We start from the raw sequence: 12,076 nt of genomic DNA on the forward strand, positions 1-12,076 counted from the left end.
ACTTACTACCATAAGAAATTATGAAAAAGCCTAACCCAGAGACTTGGGCCCCAAGGGAATAGTACACTGGTGTGTCCGTCTCACCCTATCCAGATCTTTTGAATCCCTGTGGAGATGACATGTGTCTGCAAGAGGGAAGAACCTCTAAGAAATTATTATACCTTATGAAAAAGCCTAAGCCAAAGACAAGGGACCCAAGGGAATACTACACTGGTCTGTCTCACCCTACCCAGATCTTTTGCAGCCCTGTGGAGAAGACATGTGATAGCAAGAGGGAAGAACCCCTAAACTCATTGCTTGTGTACAATGGTGAGCCTTGTACAGCCAAGTGGCAAAGCACATATGTGCTTGTGTATACTGTAGCCACATACTAAAAATGAGATTTGTAAAGCTCACAAGTTGACTTGGAGATGATGCATGTCATCTCCTGGAAGACCAACTGGCAATAACATGTGGCCTTCTTCCCTTCAACCATGCAACTGCAAATATTATGAAACATAAAATACGATTTTCACATTTATTTCCCAAGTCTGGAGGAAGAAGGCAAGAACCATTAGCTACAATATGCAAGAGAGTTGGTTCCCTCAACCTCTTGCTAGTTACATGATGCAACCTCTCCATGGGAGTAAAAGCTAATAAATGGTGCCACCTGGTGTCTTTACTTGCATGCTGCAGACCACAGCAGCTGCCATCTCCACGCATTAAACTAGAGTAAAAATGTGCCCAGAGCCATCCCTAATCCTCTCCAGATCATTCTGGTGTCCACTAACGGTTTTCTCACCTAATCACTCATGGCCAGGTAAATGGTTTACGAAGTATCATTGGTCATTTCTTTCATGAAAAACAACTGAAAGCAGTGTAATGAGGATTTCTTAAGTCTGAAACCTGGGTACTTTCTGTCTTAGGCCAAAGCCACACTTTTTTTTTTTTTTTTTTTTTTTTTTTTTTTAAACAGAGCCTCACTCTGTCGCCAGGCTGGAGTGCAGTGGTGATCTCAGCTCACTGCAATCTCCCACTCCCGGGTTCAAGCCATTCTCCTGCCTCAGCCTCCCAAGTAGCTGGGATTACAGGCACGCGCCACCATGCCCAGTTAATTTTTGTATTTTTAGTAAAGACAGGGTTTCACCATGTTGGCCAGGAGGTCTCGATCTCCGGCTCACGATCTGCCCGCCTTGGCCTCCCAAAGTGCTGGGATTACAGGTGTGAGCCACCACGCCCGACCCACACATTTTTAATTCTTCACAATTCAGTCCAACTTTTATTGTCTAGGTACTATGCTGCCTTTGAGATACCAATATAGAAATAGGCTATAGGCTATTCCCATTCTTCATGAATTCCTCAGAAAATAACAGTCCCAGGTCTAATGTGAACAGAAGCATTATTCACTTTTCTCCACTCAGATTTACAGCCATTGTATACATTTCAATGACCACATGATCCCATTAAATTATAATACCATATTTTTACTGTACCTTTCCTATGTGTAGACACACACTTACCATGTGTTAAAACTGCCTATGATATTCAGTGCAGTAACATGCTGTACAGATTTGTAGCCTAGGAGCAACATAGCCTAAATGTGTGGTTAAGTGACACTATCTAGGTTTGTGTAAGTATAGTCTACTCTATGATGTTTGCAGAACAAAACCACCCAAGCTGCATTTCTCAGAACATATCCCCATCATTAAGTGACGCAAGACTCTACTTGCAATCCCAATCCTCCAAAATGCAGTTAACTCTTCGTATTTCATCATCCATACACTATTTAACACTTTATTCTGCTTTTATATGTCCTAAACATCTATACATAGTGTTTGCCAGCTTCTGAAATTCTAGATGTCTGGGAATAGATGTTATATAGTTCTGTTTAGCACTATACTCATTAGATCAAATTTTAAAATTCACCCTAGGCATAACATGCAAATATGGTACAATTATAAGATCCTGGGAAACAGGCTAAACATTTGCTCATCAATTCAAATATTTATTGAGCACCTTTACATGCAAGGCACTGTGCAACAGCTGAGACCAATGATTGCAGTTGGAAACAGAATGGATCTCAAAACCATACTTCCAAGACTGCTTTCCTATTATCTTTTCTACCAGCAGTTTACAATAGAAATTAGTAGAGTTTAGATTTGTCTCAAAATTTCCAACTCATCCCATAGTCTTCCCATCCTCTTAATGCACTACCATCACTATTCTACTCAACACTTATGTGTAAGAGCAGCTCAGTCATGTAATATTAGCTATGCCTCAAATAAAAAGTTGTACTTACCAAATTATTTCCCTCTATTCCAAAAAAATGCATTTTAACTGATTTTTTTCCTCCAACTGGCAGTGAGTCTGAGTATCTTAGCCTTAATTTTCTCTGCACCTAGATATTTGTGTCCATGTAAAATTTCATTAGTAGGCCAGGCACGGAGGCTCACGCCTGTAATCCCAGCACTTTGGGAGGCCGAGCCAGGCGGATCACAAGATCAGGAGATTGAGACCATCCTGGCTAACACGGTTAAACCCCGTCTCTACTAAAAATACAAAAAAATTAGCCAGGCGTGGTGGCGGGCCCTGTAGTCCCAGCTACTCGGGAGGCTGAGGCAGGAGAATGGCGTGAACCCAGGAGGCGGAGCTTGCAGTGAGCCGAGATCGTGCCACTGCACTCCAGCCTGGGCAACAAAGCGAGACTCCGTCTCCAAAAAAAAGAAAAAAAATTATCTAAACCACTAAACCCAAAATAACACGGGTTGTCTGTCTTGTGTGTTCAAAACATTTTCAAACTTTGGAAGAGCCTAGCATCAGGGATTTCATAATTCCAGGAAAAAACTACTGCATTTACTATAAAATTACACAAAGTGAACAATTTGTATGAAGCTTATATAACTGGACTTGATCTGTTAGTGACCTTAATAGATTAAGAGTAGTTGGATGTCTAAAGGATTCCTTTAAACATTTTTGTTAACTGTCAAACCCTTTAACATATCCTCCCTTAAGAACACCTACTGTCCTTTACCACTAAGACTGTGTTTGTGTACCTTTACTCCCCGAGGTTAACAGGTAAACTGCCTTGCTCATACTGACACTAGAATGATTTTAGAATGACTTCTAAAACAAATACTTGCCATCAGGTTGCACACAATTTTGAAGCCTCCATGTAAAACATGCTACAAGGATTAGAATACCAAAAACCTCCCCCAAATGGCGTATCAGAAACTTTGAGAAAAGGAAAGGATTCCTATGATAAAACCACTTCAGTGGCAGCTCTCTTGAATATGTCTTAGGGAATTAGATTTCTCTACTCCAAGTTGGCACAAACCTCCCAACACCAAGTTCTGCTTTAATTATTTTAACTGATTTATTTCAGGTTTATATAGTCTACCTTTCAATCACCAAACTTCTGTTCTTAGATTTCTAAAAAAATAGTCACTTTTCGAAAGCAGAAAAGGAAAGATATATATATTTAATATATAAAAGAAAATGCTAAATCTGACATAATTATATTCTTAAAAACATTCCATTTATTTACAGATGTATAAAAAGGCGAATTATTGGTCTACTGAGATCATGCTTCTTATAGTGTTAGGGTGAGAGCTCACTGTCTTCCACGTTCCTCAACTCCTCTCACTCAACTTCACCTTTCATAATCACACATGTAATATTCATAGATCAGTTCCCCCTAGGGTAAGGTTAAAGGGTAGGAGTTTTTGGAGATTTTAGATTTCTGTCAAGACTGCAGGATTGTTCTGAAGACTAAGCCCTCCTCAAATTATCCCTGACAACACCTAGCTCTAAGAGGTCTTGAGAACACAGTATCTTGGGGGTTAGAATGATATCTGCAGCCTTCCCCCTAAAACGCCTGGAATCATCCCTCATTTCCATCTTCATACAACTCTCATCAAGAGTCAAGTATCTCCAATCAAGAATCATTACCTATTTACCTATTTTCTTCTTTAAAAAAAAAAAAAGGAAGTGTTAAGCTAAAATGGTCCTTCTTTTCCTGAGGATTGTTCACTCACTTGCCTGCTCCTTGGCTGACCCTCAAAAGCCACAAAAAGAGCCTTGGGAAATCAGGAGGAAATGTAGGGAAAAGACAAGCAAGAAAATAATGGGAAACTGCTATACCTGAATTAAAGTACTAGCATCTCTAAGGACAATTATTAGCAGGGGAGACAGGTGCTGGATTCCTTGGCTAAGGCATTGAATGAAATCTGCTGGGTAAAGAGTGGAAGGATAATGAGAAGCTGAGGAGCACTCTTTACCTACTTCAAGCTTCTTTAGTAACCTTTAGAGGAGGGAAGGTTAAGTGCTGATGAGCAGATCTAGAAAGGCAAGCAGCACAAAACCAACAAGAATTTGCTCCCACTGCAATTTGCAGAGGAAGTTCTTCCACCGTTTTCAATCTGTTGATTACCAGAGTTAACAGGGAACCAACCATGGAAATAATAATTCACTGGCTAGATCCAATCCAAAGTTGGTCTCACAACCTAGGTCTGAAGATACGCTGAGTGGGATTTGGGATAAACAAGACAGGAGATATAGAAGAAATAGCATCACCTAGGCACGGCCCAGGCACTGGAAGCTCTTGTGTTAGTGTTGTAACAACACAAGCAAATCCTGTCAATGAAGACAGAACAGGGGTTACATTCCAAAATATAATTATTTAAGAAAGGCAAAATGCAGCAGCTAAATCCCAGTCTATACAGTTTCAGAATAGTGATTCTTGCCCCCAGGAGTTTCCAAGAGACCCCTCAAGTGCACCATGATTATTTACAAACTAGATAGGAAACATCATTTCTATACTCAATACAAATCTCATCTTCTAGGTTGAAAACTTCAGCCTTTGAGAAATCTATGAAAACAACTATACAAAAATATAAATATCTTTACAGACTGTCAGTCCTTCATATCCTGACAGCTAATGAGTGAAAAAGCTCTACACATCATTGAATCCATGGTTGCAGATAAAAAATATATCTTGTGATTCAAATACTGCCTTATTTCCCTGGTAAAGAGTGCCTACTGTGACTTTTCTTTACATCCTGTGCAGGTAATAGTGAATGAAACCTTCAAGCACCAGGAGGCTGGTTTGATTTGGGAAATTTCCAGCCCCATGATTTTTTATTTTGGCCACTGTCTCTGGTCTGGGGGGATAATGCATTTTATTTTAGCCGTCTCTTGAGTGACGTAATTTGTGGAAGGGGTAGGGCTCCCTCTATGCCTACCTCCAAAATATATATTCCCAGTAAAAATCCCTGGTACTGCAAAATGAGCTTTTCAATGCCCACAAAAATAATAAGGGAGAACTACTATTTTTTTAAGATCTCAAAATATTTAACTTAATAGTAAAAGTTAAAAGCATCCCTACTTTACCAAAGGCTTGAATTTGTTAATTCTGATTGAAAAGGTGAGGGAATGGGAGCTACTTGGGATATGAAAAAAGAAAATTTTGCTGAATGACACAAAGTCCTTCACTTTGGTATTCCATGGTACACATCCTCTCTCTCCCTATTCTTGAAACATCAACTAAAAAGTATCTCTTCTGGATCCCTTTGCACAAGTCCATCACATTCCTTAGATTTCAGACTTAATTCAACAGCTACAAGCTACAGTTCAGTCCACAGCAACTCCAAAGTTGCAAACAGCTCTTTCGCTTGTGGGGGAAGAACTAGAAATCACTGTGGAGCCAGAGTCCTGTTATAAATTCCTTGGGTAAGAGGGGCACCTCGTGTTCAGTAATGGATCACATCTTCTTAGAGAGGATGAGGGGACCCAGCACCACAAGTGAGGTAACACATTTTAACATGATCAGAATTTCAGAGTACTTCTTAATACCAGGGTCAGCACCCTACCCCCTTTCTCCCATCATTATCCACTGCATCATCCAAGTCAAGGATCCAAGTTCCAAGACACAAACAAACAGATGCCTGCAGAGAAAGGAGGTGAGATCAGTTTCCCCTCACAGCCTGGCTTCTGCTTAAGGACAAGTAAGTTCATTTCCCTGCAGAACTTGGTGAGGCCCCCGAGTTGCCCAATTTAGCCACAACAGGTGCCAATGTAGGCATCACCTTGCTTTCCCGGCCTTCCGGGTCATTCCCTGTTAAGTTCATTTTGTGTCCAACTGACCCAACTTTGGCAGCTATAGGTGCCAAACAAGGCATCACCTTGAGACTCTGACCATCTGCATCACTGGAAGGATTAGCTACTTTTAAACCTAGAGGGGCCAACTTTGGCATAGGCCTCCACAAAGTATCTGTGCTGTTGCTGTTCTCCAGGCCAGTCTTCATGTGTAGGGTGGGGGGTGAGGACACACTTTCAGGCTCTGCAAGGAGGCCAGAAGTATTCTTCCCTCCATCAATAGCTTTTTTGTTGGAAAGGAGGGAATCCTTTATTTCAGAGTCAATAACAATCTTAAGGACATCTGGTTCAGAGGCTGGTTCTGCAAGTTGTTTTTCATTCTCAGAAAAGTCATCATCTTCCAAGTGCAAGAGGAGGGGACTGATAGAGTCACTCTCCCCTTGAACATCAGGCAACTCTTTCAAACCAGTTCCCAAGTGCTCAACCTGGAAAGCTGCTCTGTTTCCAGAAGTAACCTTACTGATAAAAGCCCGCCGAGCATCCCCTGGGAACTCTGTATCCATAGAGCTGGGTAGTTCAGCCAGGCTAACAGAGTCATCATTTAGTTGTTGATTAAGGAAGGCAATTTCATTGAGCAGTGAAGTCAGTGTCTCATCAGTATCATCCTCATCTTCCATGTTAGTTAGCAGTTCACTGGAATCAAGAGCTGCTTCCTCTATAGCTGATGTTACTTTCCTCAGTTCCATCTCTATGCTTGAGTCCTTGAGATCTTTCATCTTTAATTTATGAAATGAAGACTCCTTTGACTTCACTCTCTCCCCTCTTGATTCACTCTCTTTCCATTTATACTGAATCCCTCTCATATCACCAGAAATCTTTTTAGGTAAGAACTCTTGTGCTTTCTGCATACTGGAAACGTCAACTATTTGTGGATAACCAGAATCTTTGTTTGCCAGAAAAACCTGCGTTGGACCCAACATCACTCTGCCATCTCTGTTTCCTCTGGAAGAGATTCTACTCTTATCCTCTAAGGAATTATCTTCATTCCTGACGGTGTCTTTCAGATGGTCAGATGGCTTGCCATCAGGAACTTCATGAGGATATTTGCTGCCACCCATATCTACCAAACCTCCCTCTGTGGCCAATGATGTCACATTAACAATTCGTGGCATCATAAATAAGTCGTCGTTTTCTGAAAAACAAAAATTAAAAAAAGAAAAATTCATTTAGATCTACAGAGTTAGCATCTCTCTCTCTCTGTCATACCATATGACCATCTTAGGGAGTTGCAGTCTAAATTCAGCACTCTACTTTTATCAAGATGAAAGAAGTATCAGTTCTTCAAATTACTGACCTAACCCAATAAGAAAAAACTCAACTAAAATCCAACCAAAAGGCTCTTTCCACCATTTTTTAAAGTTCCATTTAATTATTTTATAGAAATGCTCCCCCAAGTTAATTCTTGTCCTAAGGCAGAAATACATCTTGATTCTGTTCACCCAATTAACTGCTACTTAGCACAGAAAATGAAGCCCTAGAGGCAGCATGGGAACCAGGAAAAGATGAGTCCTCCAGAGTGAGTCTGGCAAGAGGTAGAGACAAGGAATTTTGGCTGGCAATAGCAATAAAGTAATGAGGATCTTCATATTACTAAAGAGACACTTTTACCTTAATAGACCCTTACCTTTTACCTAATATTACTAAAGAGACCCTTTTACCTTTATCACCTAATCACCCAAGTGAGAATTCTCTTTCAACTTTACTCTTTGCCCCAAAACAGAGTAGTGCTCAAAGTGAATGAGGCTCGTAATGCAGGAGTGTTATCATCTCTGAGTACCACAAGAAACTGACAAATATTTATCAACACCAAGACCTAAGACCGTGATTATTTAACATCTTCCTTTCCCTCTGACATCTTTTTTATTCTTCCTCTTAGAAATTACTAGAGTTCACAAAATGGTGCTCAATACCAGGTGTAAAACACACCAAACAGTACCGTAACTCAAGCCAAATATGTTCTAAAAATAGGGCCACCTCTTACCAAGGCAAATGCCAACGGAATAGCTCTTTTTCATTACAGAACACATCCAAAGCCTTCCTTGGTCACTGTGAGATGCTAGAGATAACTTTATCACTTCCCATAGAGGATAACACTTATGACATACCTGGTAGAGCCACAGCACTACTGGCAACTTGAGGCTTAAGATCAGATTCTAAGAGATCAGGAGAAACAGTTACCACTGGTCCTGAGAATAGGGGACCTTTTAGGGTGAGCAATTGCCCTTGTGGAGTCATCACAAGATTGGCAGAGGTGTGTGGAGTGTTCGAGGGTGAGGTATTTTCTGCAAGAAAGATCAGAAATTAGTTACAGATAAAAGGCAGTCACAGCTGGGTGTGGTGGCTCATGCCTCTAATCCCAGCACTTTGGGAGGCTGAGGCAGGCAGATCACTTGAGCCCAGGAGTTCAAGACCAGCCTGGGCAACACGGTGAGACCCCATCTCCATCTCTACAAGAAAATTTGTTTTTAATTAAGCGGGTGTGGTGGTGTGCACCTGTGGTCCCAGCTACTAGGAAGGCTAAGGTGGGAGAATTGCTTGAGCCCAGGAGGTCAAGGCTGCAAGCGAGACACTGCATTCCAGCCTGAGCTACAGAGTGGGGCCCTGTCTCAAAACAAAACAAAACACCCACACCAGATTTTTCTGGCTCATACACTGGGCTATCCAAACATCCAAAGAGTAAAAAAGAATATACCTTTTTTTTTTTTTTGAGATGGAGTCTCACTCTGTCGCACAGGCTGGAGTACAGTGGTGTGATCTCGGCTCACTGCAGCCTCCACCACCCAGGTTCAAGTGACTCTCCTGCCTCGGCCTCCCAAGTAGCTGGGACTACAGGTGTGCACCACCACACCCGGCTAATTTTGGTATTTTTAGTAGAGACAGGGTTTCACCATGTTGCCCAAGGCTGGTCTCAAACTCCTGAGTGCAAGCAATTCTCCTGTCTCTGCCTCCCTGAGTGGTGGGATTACAGGCATGAGCCACTGTGCCCAGCCAGATATACCATTCTCTAAGAATATAAGTAACACATAAAATCAATATAGCTTTACTTCCAAAATCAAGATGGTAATAAGAATTTAAGACCAATTTACTTCGGCTTTGGCTTTTTTCTTATTTTTCTTTTGAGACAGAATTTCGCGCTTGTTGCCCAGGCTGGAATGCAATGGCACGATCTCAGCTCACCACAACCTCACACTCCACCTTCAGGGTTTAAGCGATTCTCCTGCCTCAGCCTCCTAAGTAGCTGAGATTACAGGCATGCACCACCACACCTGGCTAATTTTGTATTTTTAGTAGAGACAAGGCTTCTCCATGTTGGTCAGGCTAGTCTCAAACTCCCGACCTCAGGTGATCTGTCAACCTCAGCCTCCCAAAGTTCTGGGATTAAAGGCATAAGCCACCGTGCCTGGCCTACTGTTTCTTAATAGCAATGTATTAGTAAGTGATCTGATGAAAAATAGAGCCTGATTTGACAAAATTAAATTTTACAAAAAATTTCCCATTTATTGGTCTCAGCTAGACCCAACTTATTAAACCCATCAGCAGAACTGTAGGGAAATCACGAAGTATAAAGTCTGAAAAGATTAAGTTTAAAAAACTACTCATTAAAAATACATGACTATAGACTAATATGTTAACAGGACTGGTAACTTCTCAGGATTTGCATGAGTGCGTATTACAACCAGAAACCAAAATCTAATGTAGCTAATATTCTATTTTTTATACAACCCATCTTTAATTCATTTAATTAAAACTAAAACTGTGGGCTCGGTGTGGTGGCTCATGCCTGTAATCCCAGCACTTTGGGAGGCCGAGGTGGGTGGATCACTTGAGGTCAAGAGTTCGAGACTAGCCTGGCCAACAGGGCAAAATCCCATCTCTACTAAAAATTTAAAAAATTAGCTGGGCATGGTGGTGCACGCTGTAGTTCTAGCTACTCAGGAGGCTGAGGCGGGATAATCACTTGAACCAGGGAGGTGGAGGTTGCAGTGAGCTGAGATCACATCACTGCACTGCAGCCTAGGTGACAGAGCTGTCTCAAAAACAAAAAACAAAACAACAACAACAAAAAAAAACAAAACTAAAAATGTGGACAAGAGAAGATGGTCAGTCCAGTAAAGTCAACTGATACAAATCTACATTAAGGAAAGCAAAGAATCTCCCTCCTACCTGTAGCCTGGTCTTTTTTTCTGGAAAGAATCAAAGGTTTCCCCCTCCTGTTATTTATAAACATCTGTCCAAGATCTACACATGATGTAGAAGATCCTTCCTGCTGTTTGCTAATTCTGGGAGACATGTCAAACTCATCTGATCCCATCTTCTTTTTTCTTTTTTGTGCCTCTAGCGCTTGTTGTTTTGCATAAATATACTCTAGCTTCTTCAGGACCACTTCTTCTGTCTTACCTATAGGTTGACAGACAATACATTAGTACTTTCTGCATTACCCCACATAATGAGAAACAGAGTCAACGGAAATCTGGTTGCTTTAACAATATTCCCAAAAACTATGGAAAGTAAGGTGATTACAATTCACAAGAAACAACCCACCCAGTCAGAGGATAACTGTGCTGTGAACTGTGGGAGTCAAGCTTTCAATTAAGTATCTGAAAGATCTACTGAGAATTTCTCCTTGCTGAAGCCATAATTATGCTCTTTACCAGAGATTATTTACTTATCTCACCTGAAAGAGACGATACTTTCCGTATGAGAATATTCCTTTTTCGAGTCAGGAGATTTTTCTGTCCTATCAATTTGTCTGCCTGATCTGTTAGTCCCTGAATTTCACTGAAGGCCTAGAATAGAAATAGTGGTATTATTGAAAATTGATTCACTCTTTCTTTAAACACAGGTAAGGTCTACACAGTTCTCTAATGAAAAAAAAAAAAAAACTTAATCTAACATCTTAAGAGAATTTTTAAATTCCATTAACAATTGTTGATGTTTCAGAAATTATTTTTTGTTAAACTGTAAGAGGGTTTCTGGCTTACACTTTTAAGGAACGTGACCATGATTATTTCCAAAGAGCATCACTGAATGGTAGTAGGTATTCCACTACTGCAAGGAGATACAAAACACTTGTGCTCTGCTTAGATTTTAATAATCAACTTCAAGATCATCTTCTAGTCTAACCAAAATCTGGCTGAAATAACTTTGCTCTAGAGGGATATGACTGCTTATCTTGTCCTCTTCCAGCTTCTACTTAAGAACAATTTAAATGAAATACTTTAGATATTCTACACGCAAAGTTAAAACTTCTGCTCCCTTGAATATTTCAGATTTTCTTTTAAAATGACTGTCAACTGTTAAGCATATTAAAATATCACTTATGCTATGCTTTACACTGTGATAACCTGTACTAAGTGCTATCAAGAACACCAACGTAAAGAGACATTCTTTACGTCTCATGGTCAACATGGCTAACCAGAGTTTCTGACTCTATCTGAAGAAAGGAGAGCTGTGCCCATTTAAGAACCTGACTTTCGGCTGGGTGTGGTGGCTCATGCCTGTAATCCCAGCACTTTGGGAGGCAGAGGTGGGCAGATTACTGGAGGTCGGGAGCTAGAGACCAGCTTGACCAACATAGAGAAACCCTGTCTCTTAATAAAAACACAAAAATACAAACTTAACTACTGATCTACTAAAAATACAAAATTAGCCAGGTGTGGTGGTGCATGCCTGAAATCCCAGCTACTTGGAAGGCTGAGGTAGGAGAATCACTTCAACCCACGAGGCAAAGGTTGCGGTGAGCCAAGATCGTGCCATTGTACTCTAGCCTAGGCAACAAGAGCAAAACTCCGTCTCAAAAAAAAAAAGAACCTGACTTTCAATGAAAAGCTCCTGTGACTTAGCATAATGATTTTCCCCCTAAGGGATTTATTGGGCATTCAGTAGTCCATATTCAACTGTTACATTTAAGTAGCTCTATTTCAATGTTCCTTATATATGTCAG

At 40.7% G+C, this 12,076-nt stretch overlaps 1 protein-coding gene across 1 annotated transcript in view; it reads right to left on the bottom strand.

Moving 5' to 3' along the window:
• Positions 1-3,327: 3,327 nt before the first annotated feature.
• Positions 3,328-12,076, bottom strand: part of MGA (MGA, MAX dimerization protein) — a 104,950-nt gene continuing 96,201 nt past the window's right edge. Inside the window, exons 21-24 of the mRNA XM_011989336.1 lie at positions 10,808-10,919; positions 10,297-10,530; positions 8,238-8,414; positions 3,328-7,264 (exon numbers count right to left, since the gene is read on the bottom strand). Coding sequence (XP_011844726.1) covers positions 5,988-7,264; positions 8,238-8,414; positions 10,297-10,530; positions 10,808-10,919 — 1,800 coding nt within the window. The 3' untranslated portion in view covers positions 3,328-5,987. The remainder of the gene's footprint in view (positions 7,265-8,237; positions 8,415-10,296; positions 10,531-10,807; positions 10,920-12,076) is intronic.

Source organism: Mandrillus leucophaeus, unplaced genomic scaffold (genome assembly GCF_000951045.1).
Source record: "Mandrillus leucophaeus isolate KB7577 unplaced genomic scaffold, Mleu.le_1.0 Scaffold35, whole genome shotgun sequence".
Lineage (NCBI taxonomy): Eukaryota > Metazoa > Chordata > Mammalia > Primates > Cercopithecidae > Mandrillus > Mandrillus leucophaeus.